At 50.7% G+C, this 21548-nt stretch overlaps 1 protein-coding gene across 1 annotated transcript; it reads right to left on the bottom strand.

The window, feature by feature from the left end:
* Nucleotides 1-4903: 4903 nt before the first annotated feature.
* On the bottom strand, nt 4904-9220 carry VAX1 (ventral anterior homeobox 1). Its single transcript, XM_032877235.1, has 3 exons — nt 8980-9220; nt 7620-7807; nt 4904-5695 (listed from the first exon to the last, which is right to left on the bottom strand). The coding sequence occupies exons 1-3, from the start codon at nt 9218-9220 to the stop codon at nt 5120-5122; spliced, it is 1005 nt and encodes a 334-aa protein (XP_032733126.1). The 3' UTR covers nt 4904-5119.
* Nucleotides 9221-21548: the final 12328 nt, after the last annotated feature.

The raw sequence follows: 21548 nt of genomic DNA, 5'->3' as shown, positions 1-21548 counted from the left end.
GTTGCAGTGTTTTCAGAGTTTGCCATTTCGTAGTTCTCAAATGTTAGCATGGATAAGAATCACTTGAGAAACTTACTAATAATATACATTCCTGACCCCACCCCCAAAGTTTCTGATTCACGGGGAGGGAGCCTAGGTTTAGGAATCTACATTTTAACCAGTGTCCAGGAGATTCAGAGGGAGGTGGTCTTTCCTTGTTGTTTGAAAAACCCTGAAGTACTTAACACAGTTTAAATTCTGATCAAATGTTTGACCTAAGTCACTTAAACTCAGAATTACAGGAGATTGGAAGAAATACATGATTTCTGGGGCGCCTGGGTGGCTCAGAGGGTTAAAAGCCTCTGCCTTCGGCTCAGGTCATGATCTCAGGATCCTGGGATAGAGCCCTGCATCGGGCTCTCTGCTCCGCGGGGAGCCTGCTTCCCCCTCTTTCTCTGCCTGCCTCTCTGCCTACTTGTGATCTCTGTCTGTCAAATAAATAAAATTTAAAAAAAATACATGATTTCTAATTCTTTCAAGAAGACTTAGAAAGACTTCCTGGAAAGGTTTTCTGTGCAATAACAGCCCAATGATATGACATCATTTCTTTTCAAACAGGAGAAAGACACATCACACGATGATGTGAAACAATTCAAGAAGTATGTGTGTGTGTGTGTCTGTAAATATTCATCAACTGTACCCTTAAGCTTTGTGTACTTTACCATTTAGATGTTTACTGTATGACTAGCAGATCTCAATTTAAAGAAATTGTTTTATGGAAGTAGGAGGTAAAGATGATAAAGGTGGAAATGGGTTTAAAGATGTCACTGTAGAGAGAAGGAGGGGGAAGGAGTTGGATACTGGCAAGAAAGAAAACAGGAAGAAGGGGAAAATTTAAACCTCTTGATGAAGGCACCAAGTAAATCCTTAGCAGCTGGTGTGGTAAAGAGAAGGCTGGAAATAGGAGTCTGCAGATGAGGGTGTAAACCGGCTGAAGAATTCAGGTACCACAAGCCAGACGCTTTGGCCACAAGAGGAAGGAATGAAGGAAGGAAAGAAGGGAAGAGAAGAACGAATGGAGGAAGGGAAGGAGAGAGCCAGGAGATGGAGGGAGCGGGAAGGAAAGAAGGAGAAAAACAAACAAACGGGGGGAAAAGAGGGCCCTGGCCCTGGGGCCAGCTTTCAGTCTTGTAGTTCTGACTAGCTCTGTTGTCTTCTTGTAGCTCTGACTAGCTATGTCGTCTTCAGCAAGTCACTTGCCTGCTCCAAGCCTGATGTGGCTCTTTAAAATGAGGCTGGCCCTACCAATGTAAGGGGTCAGAGAGACGGTATATGTGAAAGGCTATTTGTAAACTATAAAGGGCTGTTAAATGCTATTTATTATGAAGACCCTGTGCTCTGGGGTAGGCCAGCTGCTGGTGTACATGTGAGCATGCGTCCCAGTTCCACGCCCAATGTGACTCTCCACATCTTCCCCACACCTGTCCACCAAAGTTACTGGAGTTTGGTGAGAGGTTTTCTTTCTTTTTCTTTTCCACTCTGAGCAGACTTGGAGGCTGCTTTGTGCAGGCCTGCACACGAGATGCCTTTCAGCTCCCCCCACCCCCAACCTCCAGCTGTTCTCCTTCACCTCCAGGAGCCCCTTCCACCTTCTTGCAGGCAGGGCCAGCTGTTGTCACAGAGGCCACCTGCCTCCTCCCTGGCCTCTGAGTCACTAGTTAGAGGCTAGAGTCCTCCCCAGAGGCCTCCAGGGACCCAGGAGGCTTGCTGGAGGCCCTTGGGGGAGGAGAGGAAACAAGACAGACACTAAAATTAAATGAATTGTCTATAAACGTTTTTTAATTAAAATTGTGATTCGTGTTCTATGCAGAAGAGTCTCGTTAAGAACAATTGCACTCCCTGAGTGGCAGGAGAAGAGCGAAAAAGCTCTTCCCAAAGCCAGGGAAGGGAGGTGAGAGCAGAGAAATGGGGTAAGTGGCTCTTCTCCCTTTTAGGGATAAGCAAGCAGCAAGAGAAAGGAGGGAAAGCAGCTAAGGGATCTGCTTGATGACTCCCCAGGCTGAGGCTCCTTGGGGAGGGGGCTCAGCTTGTTGGGGACCCTTAAGCTAGGATTTTGTGTTTTCTTTTGTTCCATAAAATTATGCCACCTTCTCACTCCCTTCTCCCCCTTCTCTGGCCCCAGGCCACCAGCCAGGAAACCGCCACAGAGCCACCCACGCCTTGGCCTTGAGGCCACCCGGGCAGGCAGAGGAATCAGAGGGAGAGAGAGAGAGAGAGAATGAATATGAGAGAGAAGCAGAAGACTGACTGCGGAGAAGTAATGGAAGAGAAGAGAGATTAGGGGACAGAGACCCAGAGCACCAGCGGGGAGAGATCCTTAGAGGGGTAGAAGACAGAAAGCAGCTTCCCAGGGAAAGAAAGTAAGCAGAGGAGAAGGACAGGGAGGGGAGGAGCCCAGAGGTATCAGGCTAAGGGGTGTGTAGCGACTTTGAAAAACAAAAGTGAGTTGTCTGGGGGTGCTGTGGCTGCTCCAAGCCGAACACCGGGCTCCCAAAGAAGGCCCCAAACCGCTCAGAGATCCAACCCACGCTGAGCGCGGAACTCAGCCTCCCACACTTTGCCGCCACCTCATTTCCAATGATTCAAACTTGTGGTTCAGGCACAGTACCCTCCTGAGGGTTAGGTGGGGGGCTGACCTGTGCGGATGTCCCAAGGCAACTCTCCCCCCCACCACAACACTCAGGTATGCGGGTGCCCAGAAGAGGGAGCTGGGGCCACTATGCCTGAGGCCCCCGGGGCTACTGGCTTTAGGGGAGTGTCTAGGAGCACCCCCTCAGCCCTCCTAGCTTCCCCTGCAACATCTACATCGTCACCACTGCATACAGACTGAGGTGGGGAGGGAGGAGAGGTCTGCGCAGGAATTAATATCTAGTCCACTCTCCTGCTCCCTCAAGTTTCTCTTTGAAAGCAGAGAGACTTAACTCTAAATGAGAAGAAAGGAAAATCTTGCCTGTTCCCAGCCCTATGATCGCACCAATCCAAAATACTGCCGCTGGGCAAGGACCTGTGGTTGGAAAACTCTAGTAACTGGGAATGTTAGGAGGTAGGAACTTGAGGGTATCCCGAAACAAGTTCCTAAATAAACCAAGAAACACAAAGTGGGAGATCCATGGGGGAGGTCCTGCAGGTCCAGCACCACTGGGATAGAGAGCCAGAGAGGGAGACAGACTCAAAGAAGTGAAAAGAACGTTGTAGCCAGATGGCTGTGACTCTTGGGACCAAGGGCCACCCCAAACCTCTTCCCAGGAGCTCAGGGTACCAGAGGCTGGGCCCTGCGGGCTCTGGGGCTACCACCCTATGCACCAGGAGTCCCAAAGCAGAGACTCATCATCGGCTGAGTCTTTCTTCCTTTTCTTCTTCTTCTTCCTTTTTGTTTTTTTTTTAATCCTTTAAACACAAGACAAAAATGCACCTCATTTATCATCTTAGATATATATATTTCACTCTCACCACATAAATACAAAACATCCAAATATCCAAAACATTCAGAACAGAGTTAGTAGCCAGAATTCAGTGACACCTACCCGCGTTTGAATCGTTCATTATTTTCTTCACTATTTCCTAAAAGAAAAGAAAAAAGGGGAAAAAAAAAGCTTCCGACGTAAATAATTTACAATAAAATTACTATTTTAAAAATGCTCTGCGCTCGCTTCGGATGAAGGAATTACATTCTAGACACTGCGGCACCTCGCCGGCTAGGTCTGTGGTTTTGGTTAAAATGCGCGTAGCTGTGGCTGCGGGGACAGTGGTTGTTGCTCAGGTAAGGGATGAGGCTGTGACAGTGTCGCCATCCGGGTTTCTGACTTGGGACCATGGAAACCCTGGGGTTTTTGAGGGGTGGGATGTGGGGAGGGATGTCTTTCCTGTTCACGCAGGGAGCTGATCTGAACACAGAGACCACCGCGCAGGAGGCCGGGCAGCCCTGCTGTCCGGGGCTCGGTCCCTGCCACCGGGTCCTCGAAGAAATCCGGGCGTTTCTAGCGTTCTGGAAGGGTTCGGTGAATCCGGGGGTGGGGAAGAGGAGGCAAAGGGCACTGATTCGTTTCCAAACCCAGCGATTCTGCCCAGAAGCCACGGGTCAAGGAGTTGGTGGGGAGAAGCTTCCACAGGCAGCCGCCCTGCTCTCTCTCCCTGAGGAGACTGAAGCTGTTGGCCACCGCCCCGAACAGCATCGGAGAAAAGATTCCGAATTTTCTTTCTTTCGCGGCATTGGCTTTTTTTTTTTCTTTCTTTCTCTTTTTCCTTTTAAATTCCTGTTTAAAGTCATAACACCCGGAACTGGAATTTTGCTTGGGCCTGTGGAGCAATCCCTAACCTGAATTCTCTAAAACCTTCCAAACTTGGTTGTTGAGTATTTAAAAACTGGTTTCACTTCATCTGGTTTTACGTGGTAGTTATGACTCTTGCTTTATTGCTGATTAGATCAAATGTATTACCACCGTTGCCTACCTCGATGTTTGGTGGATCTCCTGGGGTCGGGGGCGGTAGTGATTGTTGTTTCTCTAAAAGGGGAAAAAATCGGCAGGAGGTGTCCAGCCAGAAAGCTGCGTGTGCACCGGCTCTTCCAAGCAGTCCAAAAGGTGGGGCCCAGGGGCTCCCCAAAGCCCTGGTTTCTCTTGCGAAAAGAAGGAGCATCTTCCTTTTTGGTCTAACGAAACCCACCAGCCTTTTCAGACCCTGGGGTCTGCGTGCAGCTTTGCTCTTTCAATATTCATAAGAATCATCAAAGGCAGCAGCGGCCCGCTCTAGAGCAGGGTTTCCGGACTTTGACTTAGAACCAGTCTTTGCCCTCCAGGGCCGGGCAACGGTTGGGACATCAGGTGGCTAATTCGGTTATTTCCCCCAATTCTTTGGATTCTCCTGGATTCAGAAGGAAGTTGGGGCGGGGGGAGCACGGTGGAAAGGTAGAAAAAAGTAGCCCAAAATATGATTGGTGGCAGAGACTAGTGGGGAAGGAGAACTGTCAGAGGCCTCGTGGGGGCCGGAAGCCCAGCACAGGAGCCTCGGGCGCCGAATACGCGAGTCCATAAATATCACCACAATAGATACTATAAATATAAATACAGGCAAACACTTAAAATCAGTCCAGCGCTTTCTTCTCGGCCCCTTCTTTATTGTTGGTCCTGGAGTAAGGCTCGAAGGCCGAGGAGCTCAGGTACCGGGCGGAGAGTTCTTGCAAATTTCCAGCCAGCGAACCGGCCATTGTCAACGGGGCGGAGGAGAGGCGGCTGGCGACCGAGCCGAGCAGCGACGGTACCGGTAGGCTGAAGAGGCCGTGGCCGGCAGCCGGCGCGCCCGCATGCAGTCCGCCTGGCCCAGCGGGCCCGGGGCCCGGAGCGCCGCCCACGGCCGGCGGGTGCGGGGACGCGGCGCCGGTGGGACCCGGGGCGGCGGCCGCGGCGGCGGCGGCCGAACCGGCAGCGGCTCCGGCGCCCAGGGCAGGCAGGCTGGGCCCGCGAAGCGCCGAGCCGAGCGCGCCGGTGGCGCAAGGCGGCAGCAGCGCGGGCAGGCCGGGCGGCGACAGCAGGCGGCCCTGCTCCAGCAGCCGCAGCACGCTGCACGTGGCCGCCGTCTCCGACACCACCGAGCGCAGCTCCGAGTCCTTGCCCTGGTCCTTCTTCTGCTTCGTGCGCCGGTTCTGGAACCAGACTTTCACCTGGGCGCAGGGACGCAGGGAGGGTGGGAAAGAGGAGCGGGAGAGAGGGCCGTCAAGGAAGAGCGGGCTCCCAGGGCGCGAGGGCTCCCTTCGGAGCCCTCTCCAAGCCCAGCCGCAGCCCCAGTCCGGCCCCACCCGGCAGCAGGAGAGGGGCTAGCCCGGGAGCTACGTGGGCCACCTCGAGTTGGACACAGCTCCGCAAGGCTGCGATTCCGGCTCAAGGAAGCAGGCCCAGGCTGTGGGAGCTCAGAACTGGTAATAAAGATGTCCACGACCCTAACTGGAAGGAAGACCAGAAGGTACTTCATGGGGCTCCCTCACTACCTGCAGCCAGACACGGATCATCCTGTCTTGTGAGCTCACATTTCCTTCCGGCAGAGGGGTAAGACCTGAAGGCTGCTGTGTAGGAAGCGGGAGTGGGCGGGCTGGGAGTGTTGCTCTACCTTTCTGGACCCAGGCCCATTGCCCAGCCAACAAGCTCGGCTGTAGCCTCTGCGGAATTAGTCCTGTCCAAGGCTTCCAGAAGCTGTTCCTGGCTTATTAGGGTCAGACTTGACCATCAACTGGCAGCAAGCAGGAAAGGTGACTGCAGAAGGAGTAATTTGTGCAGGATGGACTAGGGGCCAAGATTTCTCCATCTTCTCTCTCTGACAGCTGGATTGGAGGTTCTGAGTGATATTCTTAATTTATCACTCCCCTGCTCTCCATCATGAACTTTGGAATCATGGGAAGACGTCAAGAGGCTGGGGTGAACTAAACCCTTTCTACCAGCCTCCCTCCCACTTCCTCCTCTCCTTTTGCCCCCTCTCCAGGCCTCGCTGGTGGCCCAGAATGGAGATTAGCAGCTATATGGAAAGGTCTAGATTTTGTAAAGCAAGAGGGGTGGTAGTAGAGAGAATAGGAAAAAGCTATTGTGCCAACTTAAACTCAAAAAGAACATCCAATAGGATCTGTCTTCGGTTCTCGGCTTTCTGCCCAGTTCCCAGACCTATATGTTCTTGGCTTTCTGCCCAGTTCCCAGACCTATATGTTCCCTACCTGCTTCAGGGCTGGACGCAGGGAAGGAGACAAGCCCTTAGAAAGAAGTCTGCCTTACCTAGGCCAAGTTGGTGCCATGCCCTCACTAGGCCCAAAAGGGCCTCCACAAGGCAAATCTGTCAGGCCCTGAAAAGCCTGGGCCCAGAGTCTACTGCGACTGGCTCTAGTAACAACATGTGGATTTCATGTAAAGGAAAAGACCTAAAGCACAGTTGACCGTGCTGGCTCCCAGGGCCCCCGATCTGCCTCTGATCCCATACTTCACATATCATCAGCACTGAAGACAGGGCCTGATAAGTGCCCAGTGGGTGCCCACGGCCAGAATGGGTCTGGGTCCAGCTCAGGGCCAGGGGAAGCCTTAAGAGGCAGGGTAGCCTGCCCGGCGCAGGTGACTCTCAGGATTGTGCTCCTTTCCAATCTAGTTGTTACCCTCAGCACCAGGTGGCTTTGGCTCCAGTCCCATTCTTGCAGAATAGGCCTGGGTGTTGTATTACAAGGCTGGGGTCCCCAAAGGAGGTGATGCCTGGAAATCTGGCCAAAATGGGGTGACCAAGACAGGGGCAAACCCTGGCTCCTTGTACAGCAGAGGCAAGCAGGGAATTCTCAAGACTGATCCAAAAAAGAATTCCAAGGGACAGAATTTGGGGCCTCCTGGACTAGGCCAAGGTGGGCAGAGTACGGACCCTTCCAGATTTGGGGGCATAGAGGGAAAGGAATGGTTTAAGGAAGGGAAGAAGTAGTGGGTCTATCACCCCATCCTCCCTGTCTCCTCCACCTCCCCTGGGAGTCTCATCCACAGTCAGGCTAAGTACTGGGAAGATCGGGCTAGAGTTGGTGGGGCGGGGGGAGGCTTGTGCAGAGCTGTGCAGGCCTGGCCACCTGGTACCTGGGTCTCGGAGAGGTTAAGCTGCCTGGCGAGCTCGGTTCTCTCTCGGCCCACCACGTACTGGCAGCGCTGAAACTCCATCTCCAGCCGGTAGAGCTGCTCCGCAGTGAAGGACGTGCGCGTCCTCTTGGGCCGGTCCAGGTCCAGGCCCTTGGGCAGGATGATCTCTCGGATGGAACCCTTGGCATCTGAGGAAGGGGAGATGTCAGTAGCCAGAACCCTCCCGTCTCCCTCCACCTCCCTGGCCAGAGCCTGCTGGAGGGCAGGGTTGCCTGCTGCCTGCAGTCGGGCCGGCGTGGGGATGGGGGGGAGCAGGGAGGGAAGCTTCGGCCATTCCCGGGGACCAAAGGCACAGGCGTGTTTGGTGGAGCGAGGGGGTTTAACTCCACACCGCTGACGGAAGGGGGAACCAGACTTGGCCTTTTAGAGCCCTTTGGACATGGGAGGGGGAAAAAAAAATCCAAATCGGCTGATGTTCCTTCCGGCCTGGGAGTCTCGGCTGCGCGGTCTGCGTCCCCTGTAGCCTGAAGGTCTCCCAGCTGACCAGGCTGGGTCGCGTCGGCCCCAGCTCTGGACGCCTTGACCAGACCCCGCTCCCGCGGTCTCAACGCCCCACCCCAGGGTCTCCCTCTCTCCCGAGCCCGGTCGGCGGAAGGAGGAGGGATGCTGTGGGGGCCGGCGGGGCCTGGCGATCTGCTAGCGGGGCGGGGGGGCGCCGGGCCGGGGCCGGGCCTCACGACAGCCACCGCCAGAGCCCAGCGCACAACGCGCAGCCCTGCGGGAGCGAGCCGAGCACCAAGGCGACATCCGCGGCTCGGCAACGCAGCCCAGCCTCTTCTGCCGGCGGCCGCTGCCAGCCCCGAGCGCGGCGCCGGGGCCCTCGGCCCAGCGCGCCAAATGGCCTGGCCGTAGCCGGCGATCGGCTGCTGTTCTCCGGTATCCGCACTCCCCTTGGGTGCACTCAGCCGGCCAGGGCGCCGGAGCTCGAAGGCAGGCTGCCGGCAAGTCCTCTAGCTCGCCCAGCGCGCGCTCGTCCTCCATAGTGTCCTGCTCCTTCCCCCAGTCAGAGGCCGCAGCCTGCAGCCTGGGCCGGCCTGCGCGGCCCCTAGGCTTCCCTGCAACCCTGTAGGCGGGGCCCCTCGGGGCTTGGAGGGTCAAGGCTCCTGGAGAGTGCGCGCCCCAGGTGCGAGTGCCCAGCGGCCCGCCAGACCCGGGGGCGGGGGTGGGGAATGGCCAGTAACTTTCTCGGAAGTCCCAGCCCGCACCTCCTCCCCGCGGGCCTGGTTCTGGGGCGCCGCGCTGCTAGGGCCCCCGAGTCCTCCCCCACAGAACGCGCCCTGAAGCCCTACCCCATCCCTACCTCGGACCAAGATCCGGCGGCAATAATCCGGGTCGGCGGCCGAATTGGATTTACTTTTGTTACAATCGTCCGCGGCACCCGACGCGGAGAAGGCGCCCTGCGGCTCCTTGAGGAAGGCGGCGGAGAGGTTCCCGTCCGCACCCTTGCTCTCCCGGCTCTCCTTGTGCGCGTTCTTCGAGACCCGGGCAGCCTCTGCGTCCGAGTGGCACCGAACGTCCATTTTGTCTGGTTTCCCGAACATAGGAGGAAAAAAAAAAAAAAAGAAAGAAAGAAAAGGAGAGAAAGGGAAAAAAGAAAGAAAGAAAATAAAAAGAAAAAAAGGGGGAAAAAAGAAAAAAAAGGCACTGCGGGGACAAAACCCTACAATGGGGCTCCTGAGCCCTGCCCAGAGAGAGGAAAGCGGCAAGAATGAATGTCCCCGCGGGGCGGCTGCGGCGACCGCGGGCGGGTCAGCGGCGACCGGCGAGTGGCGCGCTCTCCGAGAGGCGGCGGGTCTGATCCAGGATCCCGATGGAGCAGCGGCGAGGCCGCCTCGTCAGCGTCCGCGTTCTCTGAGCACGTCCAATGTCCCCAGCCTGGCGATCAGGTAGCAAGCAGACCAACTCCGAAATGCTGCGGCTCCCGCCTGTTACTGACACGGCGAGTTGTAGTTGTCCGACACCCGCGGGGACGTACACTCGCTGTTGCAATTGATTACGGGTAATTTCGCAGCCCCCACGTTTCGGTTACCTCATGAATACACTAAATTGTTTGGATAATATATCAGATCGTAATGGATGGTTTCTGTCCTTGTCCCCAATCAAGTAGGGGTTTAGCCAGTGAATAAACGGAAATGATTGGTCTTGCTTTCAGGAAACACACAATCAAAGACCCACACTTCCAGAAAAACTTTTGACAAGATTCATCCTGAATTGTTCGTACCATTAGCAGGCATTATTAACTTTCCCTTTGCCTTTGACCCTCCTGCTCACATACTGGCTAGAGGGGTTTTCTGCACACTCGACAGATAGAGCTGAATGAGGGGGGAGGGGGAGGGAAAAGAAACCAACAAAAAACGCTTACACACCCTGCAGCAGAAGAAAGCAGTTGCCTCTAGGGGGGAAAAAGGGGGGGGTGGAGTAAAAGTTTTCCCGAAAAGTATCTCCCCCGAACTCTAAAAGCCAAGCTTTCGTCCCAAACAACTCCTTCTTAACACACCTCGACGCTGACAGCCATCTTAAACGGCCACCTCTCTTCATTTAGTTCCAGTTGGATTTTTTCCTGCCTGCACCTCCAGCAGCCTGAGGCAGCCCATTCAAAGGGCAGCTTTGTACTCAGAGTCCAGCAGGAGAGAGAGGGGGAGAGGAGAGAGAGCCGAGAAAATCTCAACTGTGAGATCTGCTTCAAAAAAAAAAAAAAGAAAAAGAAAAAAAGAAAAAAAGTTTTCCCCCTAGCTATTTCATTGTCTCTGCTACAATATCTTTGAGAAAAGCAACAGCCAGTAATCCAATAAGAGCATTGATTAGGCTACAATGATTCAATTCAAGCGCATGGCCCTGTGCAAGGAGCATGCTCCAGCCCTTCTCGTCACCTTGCCGGGGCAGAAGCCCTCTCCACGCCGCTCTCCCCATTCATTCCTTTATGGGAAATGCGGAGCAAAAGGAGTGAAAGATGGCAATTATCTAATTGGACTATTAACAAACAGTGCTCTGAGTGCGGCGGTCTGGCGTGGCTCCTGGGCGGGGGAAGGGCCCTGTTCCCTGCCCTCATTCACAAAGAGTGCAGGGGCCGGGGAGGAAAGAGGGTTTTTTAAAGGGAGTGGGATGGGGTGGGGGGAGCGGAGAGGTGGGAGGTTTGGCTGAGAATTTTTCCACACAATTCCCAGAATGGGGGCGGAGGCGGGCGGGGAAGAGGAGGGGGCTGGGGGCGGGGGTGCCGGCGAGCGGGTGGGAGAGAGGGAGGGCGAGGGGGTGCGAGCGTGTGTGGTGGGCTCCGAGGGGCTCCCGCCCGCTGCCAGGCGCGCTCCGCCCGCGCCGCGGTCCCGCCGCCCCGCCAGCACCCCCTCGACCCCGCGAGTCGGCGAGTGGGAGGGGCCGCCGAGCCGGGGGCTTCGCGCTCTCCCCTCCCCCTGCCGCTCCCCACCCCCTCCGGCCCATCCGAGAGCCCACGCTCCGTCCGGTTCCGGAGGCCGCCTCCGGCCGTGGAGGCAGACCTTGGGCTTTTACTTTATTTGATCGGGGTGTGTGAGTGTGCGTGTGTGTGTGAGAGAGAGAGAGTGATTGTCCTGAGCTACTCTCCGCAGGGAGGCGGGTTTCCCGGGTCCCCGGCAGACGGGTGGCCTGTCAGTCCTCTCGGGCTGTCGCCAGCTGGGCCTCCGGGTGGACAGTGCCTTTGATTCCCCGCTCGGCCCAGCCGTTCGGTGGGCCTGGGAGGGAGTGGACAGGGGGAAGTGTCCTTGTGGCCGTCCTGGTCTGAAGATGCAGAGTGGGATGGAAACAAAATATAGCAAACTTGCCAGTTACTTCCCGCCACGCGCAAACGCCCAGGTTGGCGCCCCGAGGGCTCCACTCCTTTTGCGGGTAGAACGGTCGAAAGGCGCCGCCGCCGCCGGGTGCTGGCTCCCATTGCCGCCGAGCCAGTGCAGGTCCCTGGGATTTGGGTCCTCTCGAAGGGGATCCGGGCCGCTGATGGGGCCCTCATTTCCCTGGAGAGCTGGGCCTGAGCCAATTCCCGGGGCCTCCTTAGGCGGGGAGATGATGGGGTCCCAAATGACTGGCCCATGGCCCTTCCCTGCCACCTGGCCAGGCGTGGGGCCACGTCCTGCTCTCCGACAGCTGGCCCCTCCCCAACCTCGTCAGGTTCCTTGCGCAGGAGGATTTACCCACTCCTCCCCAGCCCGCCCACCTCAGGAGACCTGCTGCCTTGGAGAGTCCCAGACCCAAGCTTTGGCCCCAGTGGGGCCACCTGGGGGTGGCTCCGGGTCCTCCGTCGCACCCAGCTCAGCCGCCGCCTCCTTTCCGCCAAGGCTACCGAGGCCCTCCAAACCCACGCTGATACCTGCAGCGCCAGTCAAAGGCCCAGAAGAGTCTTTTAAAATAAAAATACCCAACCCACCACTTCTTCTTTTAGGTGGAGGATGGGAACCCGCCAGGGAGCGAACTGCAGCCCTTAGAAAAGACTAGCGCTGTGGGCCATGGGAGCCCAGGGAGGTCCCCGCGCCAAACTCTGGCCAAATCCCAAATCCCAAATCCCAAATCCCAAATTTGAAGTTGGGCCTCAGAGACACTTGCCTCTCCCCGCAGGGGAATAACAGTGGCATATTTTAAGTGGGTACTCTTTGTTGAGCACTTAGGGGTGTATAAACTAATTTTCTCAAGCCCTCTCTCTGTCAGCAAGGTTAGCAACCTCCCAGTTTTACAGATGAAAAGAAAGAACAAACAAACCCAGAGACTCAGAGAGGTTGGATAACTTGCCCCAGTCACCCAGTGGGCAAGTGCAGAATTAGGATTCAAAGATATTTATACTCTTTTAAAGCAAACCTCCAGGGCTTTGCCCTTTTATTCCCGCTTTGAGTTTTCCAGACTCTCTGTGTGATCATGACGTGTATTCAAGATGCGGAGTAACCTTAACGTTGATGTTGGGATCTTGATTGTTTGGCACAGGTTTTTATGGATTTTATCGAAACAACATGATATACAAGTGGAAACATAGACGTCTTGTTTGTGATAATATTTCTTTCTAGACAAGAGCATTTCTCATGAGTCTATCACCCTCCTACCTCCAGCTGCCTTGGAGTGAATAAAATAGTTTTCCTGAATCCAAACCTACCGACTGAATGCCCTAGAGCCGTGCTGGGGAGTGCGCCTTTCTAGCTGCCTCCCGGGAGATCTTCCGGCAAGTTAAACCAGGAGAACTGTAGCTTTTATTTATTTATTTTTATTACGTTAGTTGCCATACGGTACTTCATTAGTTTTTGATATAGTGTTCCATGATTCATTATTTGCGTGTTAACACCCAGTGTTCATTGCAATTCGTGCCCTCTTTAATACCCATCACGGGGCTAACCCATCCCCCCATCCCCTCCCCTCTGAAACCCTCAGTTTGGTCCCCCCCACCCGTAATCTCTCATGATTCATATGCCCCTCTGATTCCTCCCTCTTCATTTTAATCTGTACCTTCTTTTTTTTAAGATTTTACTTATTTATTTGACAGACAGAGATCACAAGTAGGCAGAGAGGCTGGCAGAGAAAGAAGGGGGAGCAGGCTCCCTGCTGAGCAGAGAGCCTGATGTGGGCCTGGATCCCAGGACCCTGAGATCATGACCTGAGCCGAAGGCAGAGGCTTTAACCCACTGAGTCACCCAGGCGTCCCTTCTTTGTGCTTTTTGAAGTTGAGTAAATTTGGGGGACTCTGCTAAGTTTCATGAGAGCGAGGACCTCTTTCCACCCCCTGTGTGGAAATGCAAATGTTAATTGGAGAAGGGAAGAAATGGGTATATTATGTTATTATGTTAAGACACCCAGTTTCATTAAACAGTCTATTTGCCCAGAGTCTAGGGGTGTCAGGACCTGGGCCTGGATCCAGGATGGGAGCTAATACACATAGCCCTCTTCATCCGCAGCCTTATCTGTAAACCGTTTAACTAAGAGAGCTCATGGGCCCTAACTGCGCATGGCTTGGGGTTGGCAGCCCAAGGAGGGCTGTTCACCTATGCCTCTCTCCATCACTCTCCCTTCTGAGCCCTTGAAGTAACCGAATTCAATAAAGGAACATTCAACCCATAACCTGGTTTTGCTTTTTGTTATGCATAGCCCTTTCCCTGTGTGTGTGTGTGTGTGTGTGTGTGAGAGAGAGAGAGAGAGAGAGAGAGAGAGACTGGATTAAAATTCTGTGGGCATCCATCCAGAAAAACCATGACAGGTTTCTGAGAGGACACAGTGGAGGATGGAAGCCCTGGGATGAAAATTTCAGAGAAGCAGCTGCTGCTCCCAGAAACTAAAGCTGTGTGTCTCTGGCAAAGAAAGGAGAGAACTCAATCAATTATTTGGATAATCTGAGATAAGCTGGTACCACAGAATACATGAGGACACAGGACTGCTCCAGGTAAAAGTGGTTTATTCTCATGAGGAAATTTGCCTCCCTCCCTAGTGCCCTTCCTGCCCCCACATCACTGTCTGCAGGTGCAGACAGACTTAGAATAGAACTGGAGAGCTGGAAGGGTTTTTTAGAGATCATCTATTCCATAACCCTCATTTGACTTGACAGATGAGGAAAATGAGCCTGCAAAGACAAAGCAACTTGTTAAGGATTAGACAACTAGTTAGTGGGAGCATCTGCGTGACAATCCCGGTCTCCTGACTTTTTAAAGCTACACTCCCACCAGCACCCAGTCTTCCCAGAGCCTGAACAAGATGAATGCTCTCTCTGGGACTGGGTGAAATGATGCCATATAAATGAACTAAATCACAATCCGAGCCTGGAGGGTGCTTTTTTAATATGCCCAGCCTCTGCCCTGTCACCACGTTCAGAAAGTAGGATCAGAGATAGTACACATTGCTTTCCTTCTCCGGCTTCATTTTTTTTATTTCGGAAAGGTGTAGGAGGGGAAACCATGCTGGCAGAAAATCTGAGATCTTCTTAGATTATGAGTGGTTTGGGGACAGCGTAACTTCATGCTTGAGGCATCATTTTAAAAGCCACTGCAGGGGTGCCTGGGTGGCTCAGTGGGTTAAAGCCTCTGCCTTCGGCTCAGGTCATGATCCTAGGGTCCTGGGATCGAGCCCCGCATCGGGCTTTCTGCTCAGTAGGGAGCCTGCTTCCTCCTCTCTCTCTGCCTGCCTCTCTGCCTACTTGTGATCTCTCTCTCTGTCAAATAAATAAATAAATAAATAAATCTTTAAAAAAAATGTTTAAAAGCCACTGCATCAGAGAAGATGATGCAACCAGAAATTAAGTTCCTGGGACAATGAATCAGGGCACCTGATAATAATGACTAGTTAGAAACAAGAGTACCTAGCATCTATACAGATCTCGTCATCTCAACCAAAGTTGCAGGTGGTGATGGATCCAATGTTATCTAATTGCCATTATCCCCATTTCACAGGAAGAGGTCAAGGCACTGGAGAAGCAAATGAATTAAAGACTGATGCTGAGATCTGGTGCAGCCACTCTGGAAAGCAGGATGGAGTCTCCTCAAAAAGTTAAAAACAGAATGACCCTATGGGCCAACATTTGCACCACTAGCTACTTACCCTAAGAATACAAAAATACCAACTCAAAAGGATATATGTACTCTGCTGTGTATAGCAGCATTATCAACATTAGCCAAACTATGGAAACAGCCCAAATGTCCATTGACTGGTGAATGGATAAAGAAGATGTGGTATATACCTGCAATGGAATATTACTCAGCCATCAAAAAGAATGAAATCTGGCCATTTGCAACAATGTGAATGGAGTTAGAGACTATAACTCTAATTGAAATTTGTCCATCAAAGAAAGACAATAACATATGATTTCACTCATATGTGGAATTTAAGAGACAAATGAGCAAAGGGGGAAAAGAGAGAGACAGGCAAACCAAGAAACAGATTCTTGACTATTGAGAACAAGCTGGTGGTTATCAGAGGGGAGGTGGGTGGGGGGATGGGTGAAACAGGGATGGGGATTAAGGAGGACATTTGTTGTGATGAGCACCAGGTGTTGAATGGAAGTGTTGAATCACTATATTGTACATGTGAAACTAGCATTACACTGTATGCTAACTGACTAGAATTTCAATAAAAAACTTAAAAATTGGAAAGAAAAAGAACTGATACTAAATATCCAAAATGGAAAATGTATCTATACATCTAGCTATTGCTTCCCCGTTTTAACTACAGATAGAGTAGAAACCAATGTGCAGAGAGCAAAGTTCTGGGTTACTCTGACCACATTTCAAGCAAACAATGCCACTGGACTCCACTTCTCAAATTTCATTTTGTACCAAAAAACTAGTTTCTTCAGTTCCTTTACATATTTTGTACATAGAAGCAGCATACAATTTTTGAGCAGGAAGGGAGCTTAGAGTGAATTAACAAACAAGATCTTAGTTAAGCTGGGCTGTCCAATCCATATTTATACATTCCTATCTCTGTTCTACCACTTACTATGTGTATGATGTTGGGCTGGTTACTTTGCTTCTCTGTGACCAGTAGCCTATCTGCTAAGTAAGGTAAGCCCTAGTATCTACAGGGTTATTATGTAACAAAAGTTACATAATAGTAGGAAACTATGTTACATACTATTGTGCTGGAACACCTGGGCAGCTCAGGTCATGATCCCAGCACCCTAGGATCAAGCCCCACATCTATATAACAGTAATAAGCAAATACTACTTATTACGGACTTACTGACTGCTATTATCTCATTTAATTTTCATAACAACCCTATGCATACTCATTGTGTTGGATTATAAATGGCCGTAAATTGTTTGCTGCTTCTCCCTTCAAGAGGTGGAGTCTATTTCCACTTTGCTGAATTTGGCTGTTTTTGTGACAGCTTTTTGTGATCAGTAGAGTGATGCAGAAGTGACCTTGGGCCAGATCTGGGGTTAGGTCTTGAACAGCCCTGGTACCTTCTGTTCTTGCTTTCTTGGGACCCAGCTGCTATGTTTTATGGAAATGAGTCTAGTCTGCTAGAGGAAGAGAGTCTGTCTAGAAAACTGCGATCCCCCAGATGATACTACCAACTTCCAGTCAGGGGAGTGAGGCTATCTTAGAGGTTCCAGCCCACTTGAACTTCCAGCTGAATGCAACCCTATAAGGGATCCTGACAATATCATGTGAGGCAGGAATGAGCCAGGTGTTGAATGGAAGTGTTGAATGGAAGTGTCCATTGGCTGGTGAATGGATAAAGAAGATGTGGTATATACCATTGTGAACCCTACTCAAATGGCAGAATCTTGAAAAAATATGTTTGTTGTTTTTCCTTTCTTCCTTCTTCCTCTCTCCCTCCCTTTCTTTTTTGCTTGCTTTCGTAGGCTCCATGCCCGATGTGGGACTCGAACCCCCAATCCTGAGATCAAGAGTCGCATGCTCTACCGACTAAGCCAGCCACACACCCTTAAGCTACTAAGCTTTGGGTGCATTTGTTATGAAGCAGTAAGTAACTGAAACACATAAGTAACATATTACAGAAGAGAAACCGAGGATTGGGGAGGCTAAGCAACTTGTCCATGGTCTCACAGCTACGGAATGGTACAGCCTGGATTCAAAGCCAGGACCATCCCATATCCAACTCCGTGGTCTTGACAAAGGAACTATATAGTGTCTCCTACAAAATAAACAAGTTCTAAAGAATAACTCATCTGTTCATTTTTGTTCTTTCTCTATGTAGACATCACACAGGGTTGGGGAGGGAGGCTACATAAGTGAAAGACATACCATGTCACTCCTTTTTTTTTAGCATTTTATTTGTTTGTTTGTTTGTTTATTTATTTTTGAGAGGAGGGAGAGGGAGAAGGAGAGAATCTCAAGCAGACTACTTGCAGAGCATGGAGCCAGTTATGGAGCTGGTCATGGAGCTCGATCTCATGACCCTGAGATCATGACCTGAGTTGAAATCAAGAGTTGGATGCTTAACTGACTAAGCCACCCAGGTGCCCTGTACATATCATGTCACTCTTTTTTTTTTTTTTAAGATTTTATTTATTTATTTGACAGAGAGAGAGATCACAAGCAGGCAGAGAAACAGACAGAGAGAGAGGGAAGCAGGCTCCCTGATGAGCAGAGAGCCCGATGCGGGGCTCGATCCCAGGACCCTGAGATCATGACCTGAGCCGAAGGCAGAGGCCTCAACCCACTGAGCCACCCAGGCACCCCTACCATGTCACTCTTACAACCAATAGAAAATAAAAGTGTTAGAACTGGAAATGGAACAAAGGTGGTCTTTGCCAAGATCCTCATCACTTTTAGAAAATCAAATGGGGCTGCCTCACTGGGATATCAGTACAGAGCCCTGAATTTCATTTTCTTTTTAAAAAACAGAGATGCAGGGGTGCCTGCGTGGCTCAGTCATTAAGCTTTAAGGGTCTGCCTTTGCCTCAGGTCCCTGATCCCAGGGTCCCTGTTCAATGGAGAGCCTGCTTCTCCCTCTCCCACGCTCCCTGCTTGTGTTCCCTCTCTCGCTATGTCTCTCTCTGTCAAATAAATAAATAAAATCTTTTTAAAACATTTTTTTAAAAACATTTAAAAAAACCCACAAAGATGCAAATGAACATGTTCTGCTCTCACCTTTCGGAGATCAGAGCCACATTAATACTTAGGCTGGTGAATTTGGCTCTGAAATTCTCCAGGTAAAGCAATCTGAGAGAAGGAAAGGAAAGTTTGATTTCATTACATTTTCTGGGTCACAGAGAACTTTGAGGTTTTCCAGGAAAACTGGCTTATAAATTCATATCTTTCTAATAGGAGTACCTTTGGACTTCAAGGCATCTTTAAACCCATCATTTTCTAAAGTTCCTTCTTGCCTGAAAAGCTGCTGGAGCCATTTATTCAACAAGCAGCTGGCACATATTCTATGCTCATCTTTAAGAACGCCTTGTATCAAAACCAGAAAGTGGTTTTGTTTCAATGCGTAGGAACATTTGCCCAGAAGTCACTTACCCTTTAAACCTCACCCCGTCTAGAAGAAAGCCACAACTGAAAAAGGATGAAGACAAGGTTGGTGAGCACTTAAGATAATGTATCACAGGGTCTGTAAGTTACAACTGGGTCTTTGCTCCTAGGAAACCTTCTCCATGCCTCATTCAAAGCCTATTTACTCTTACTTTCTATCTAATTCTAACAAGCCTAAGTCTCCAATTTCCTAGCTTGTGAAAGATTAGAGACATCAAATGGCAAAGTAAAGTGAAGTACTGCTTGAGGCAGGAATCTTGGAGAGAGAGGGGAAACAAATCAAGCAAGTTTCACAATTTCACAATCTGGGGTGACTCTGCTTGGACACAAATACCTACAACCTCAAGGGCTCTTGAGGGCACGAAAACCATAGACTGCAATGCGAAATGGATAATCAAGGAAATGACCCTCAAAGATTGAATTGCATTTTTGTTTAGGAAGGCAGAGAAGCACATAACACCTCTGAGAAATATTTTAACACAAAATAAACTTAGAAAAATCACTTGTGTTGGACTTTATAATAAGGGAGAAGTCACTGTAATTTTGAAAAGCAAAAACTATATCTACATAGAAACAGTGCAAGTAACAAAGATCTCCGTTTATTCACTATTTAAGGGTGGCTCAGTTGGTTAAGCATCTGCCTTCGGCTCTGGTCATGATCCCAGAGTCCTGGGAGGCAGCCCCAGTGTCAGGGGGGTCTCTGCTCAGCAGGGAATCCGCTTCTCCCTCTCCCTCTGCCTGCCACTCTGCCTATTTGTGCTCTCTCTGTCAAATAAATAAATAAAACCTTTCCAAAAAAAAAAAAAAAGAAAAAGAAAAAAGAATTCATTAAAAAAATAAAAAAATAAAGGTGGCAAGGTGAACTATTTAACCCAGGAATACAGAACCGAGCACGGGGTTATTCTTATCCCCAGATGTTCTGTGTTAGATCCCTTGCAAAGCAGGCAGAGGGGTCAAAGAATGCAGAAAGATGAAATGACTCAACCAAGGTCACTCAACAAAAACCATTAGCCCAGGCAAATAAAGGGGACCAAGGGAAGGGAATGCCTTGGTCCCAGTGGGCATCCATTAGCATTTGCAAAAAGAAAGAAAGGAACTAGGAAGTTTCTTAGCTATTTGCAAGAAATATTCATTCTCAGAGTTTGCCAAGAAGCAACAGAAGCAGAGGAACTGTGGCCACAGGGCCACCGATGGCTGTAAACTGGTCTTGGAACCCAATGTGACCCAAAAGAGGGGCAGAAACATGCTCTGTGAGGTGAGGCAGTTGTCAGAACTAAGAGGCACCCAATGCAAAGGAAGGCATGACATTGACCCTGGAGAGAGGTTGTAAGGTGTGTCAAGGAACTCCTAACACTATTGCTTAGGATTTCCACAGCACTTTCCCTCTTCAGAAGTGCTTTCCAAACATTAACTAATTAAACCAGCATGCCTTCTGGAAGGGAAAATTGAGCCTCTGCAGTCTGTTTGAATTATCTGAAAAAGCGAATAAAAGTAAGATACAATGTTCATGAAGAGGAGTGCGCAGAACCGTAAACAGCTCTTGTGGGGGATTAAATACCGAAGTTTGGTGGGGGCGTTTGATATTCTCAGAAGCTGTTTTGGCCACGTGATGCCCCTCACCAGGACAGACAGTGGCTGCAGAAGACACCACAAAGGATCTTTCCGCAAACAGCCTGGGAGCTTGTGGCTGGCTGTGGCCCCCTCCCCTTAAGGTTCTTAAGGTTCTTTGGGTGTGGGGCTTGTCAGAACCCTGGAGGGATGGAAGGAGGAGCCTCCCAGCTCTGCTCCCCCATCCCTACAGAAAGGGCCCTATAAAGAGGTGCAGGGAGCAGACACCCTCCCAGTTCCCAGCACCAGAGGCTGGGCTATATGGTGCTGCTGCCCGGGGACGCAAACACTTGAAAATACTCAGTTTCGAGACTCTACAGCACCTTTTCCGACTGCATTCTTTTTTTTTTAAAACATTTTATTTTTGAGTAATTTCTATCCCAACATGGGGTTCAAACTCACAACCCTGAGATGGAGAGTCACATGCTCTATCTACCCTCTACCGACTGAGCAAGCCACATGCCCCTCCTACTGCATTCTTAACCTGGGGAAATTGTTTAACCCGTTCCTACGGTTTGGTGTGTTTTTCTAGAAGAAAAAGGATGAAATCAGGTGCAAGCACGCGTAAGAGCATTTTGGCTTGCCATATAAAAATTCTGCACTCCCCTGGGCCTGACACTCAGCCATACAGAGCAGACCATAGTGTTGGCTGTCCACTCAACCTGCCCGTCATTATTTAATGGCTTAAAATCCCAGTGGCTCAGAGGAATGCCACTTCTTAGGAGAATGTATTTGGGGTTGAAGCAAAGAGCATCATTTTATAGCTAGAAATGGAAGCTCTAGAAAAAAAGGAAGAAAATAGGACCAGGAGTTGGGAGACTGTACTCTTGTTCCAACTTGGTCACTAACAGGCTGAGTGACCCCAGCAAGAGCCTATTCCATCAGACCCTCACTTTCTTTTTTGGCTGAAGGAAGAGCAGGACAGAGATCCATGATCCAACCGGCACTGGTGATCCCGGCTCTAACTTTCTCAAATTCTGGGGCCACACGTGGTCAGCCTAGCACAGGTGGGTCCTTAGGTGGAGACTCCTTGTTTTATGGCAGAGTCGTCTGCCGTGATTGCTGCTGGGTATCTAGACAAGCTCCTAGAGAAAACGCAAGTAAGTCACAGAGGGAGGGCAGTCATGCTGAGCCTTTACCAATATGCCCCGTGGATTACTTTAAAACAGAGGCCAAAAACCGGAGCCAAATCCAGGCTGTAGTTTTGTGTTCTGTTTGGTCCATGTTGTATTCTTTTTTCCATTTGAGTTAATTTTCAGTGTCTTCAGAATAAAGGGATTTTACCTAAACCCTTGAACTCCAAGTCCCTCTTGAAAAATTAGGTGA

This window comes from Lontra canadensis, unplaced genomic scaffold (assembly GCF_010015895.1).
Source record: "Lontra canadensis isolate GAN:19392208 unplaced genomic scaffold, GSC_riverotter_1.0 scaffold3, whole genome shotgun sequence".
Lineage (NCBI taxonomy): Eukaryota > Metazoa > Chordata > Mammalia > Carnivora > Mustelidae > Lontra > Lontra canadensis.
Note: the sequence above shows the minus strand (reverse complement) of the source record. Positions and strands in the feature narration are given on the sequence as shown.

Bases quoted from the DNA above. Each gene is read 5' to 3' on its own strand.
- VAX1 (XM_032877235.1), bottom strand. From the start codon at position 9,220: ATGTTCGGGAAACCAGACAAAATGGACGTTCGGTGCCACTCGGACGCA. The intron at 7,808-8,979 runs GTAGGGATGGGG...CCCCTTCCTCAG, and splicing joins CCGCCGGATCTTGGTCCGAG to ATGCCAAGGGTTCCATCCGA. The intron at 5,696-7,619 runs GTACCAGGTGGC...CCCTGCGCCCAG, and splicing joins TTAACCTCTCCGAGACCCAG to GTGAAAGTCTGGTTCCAGAA.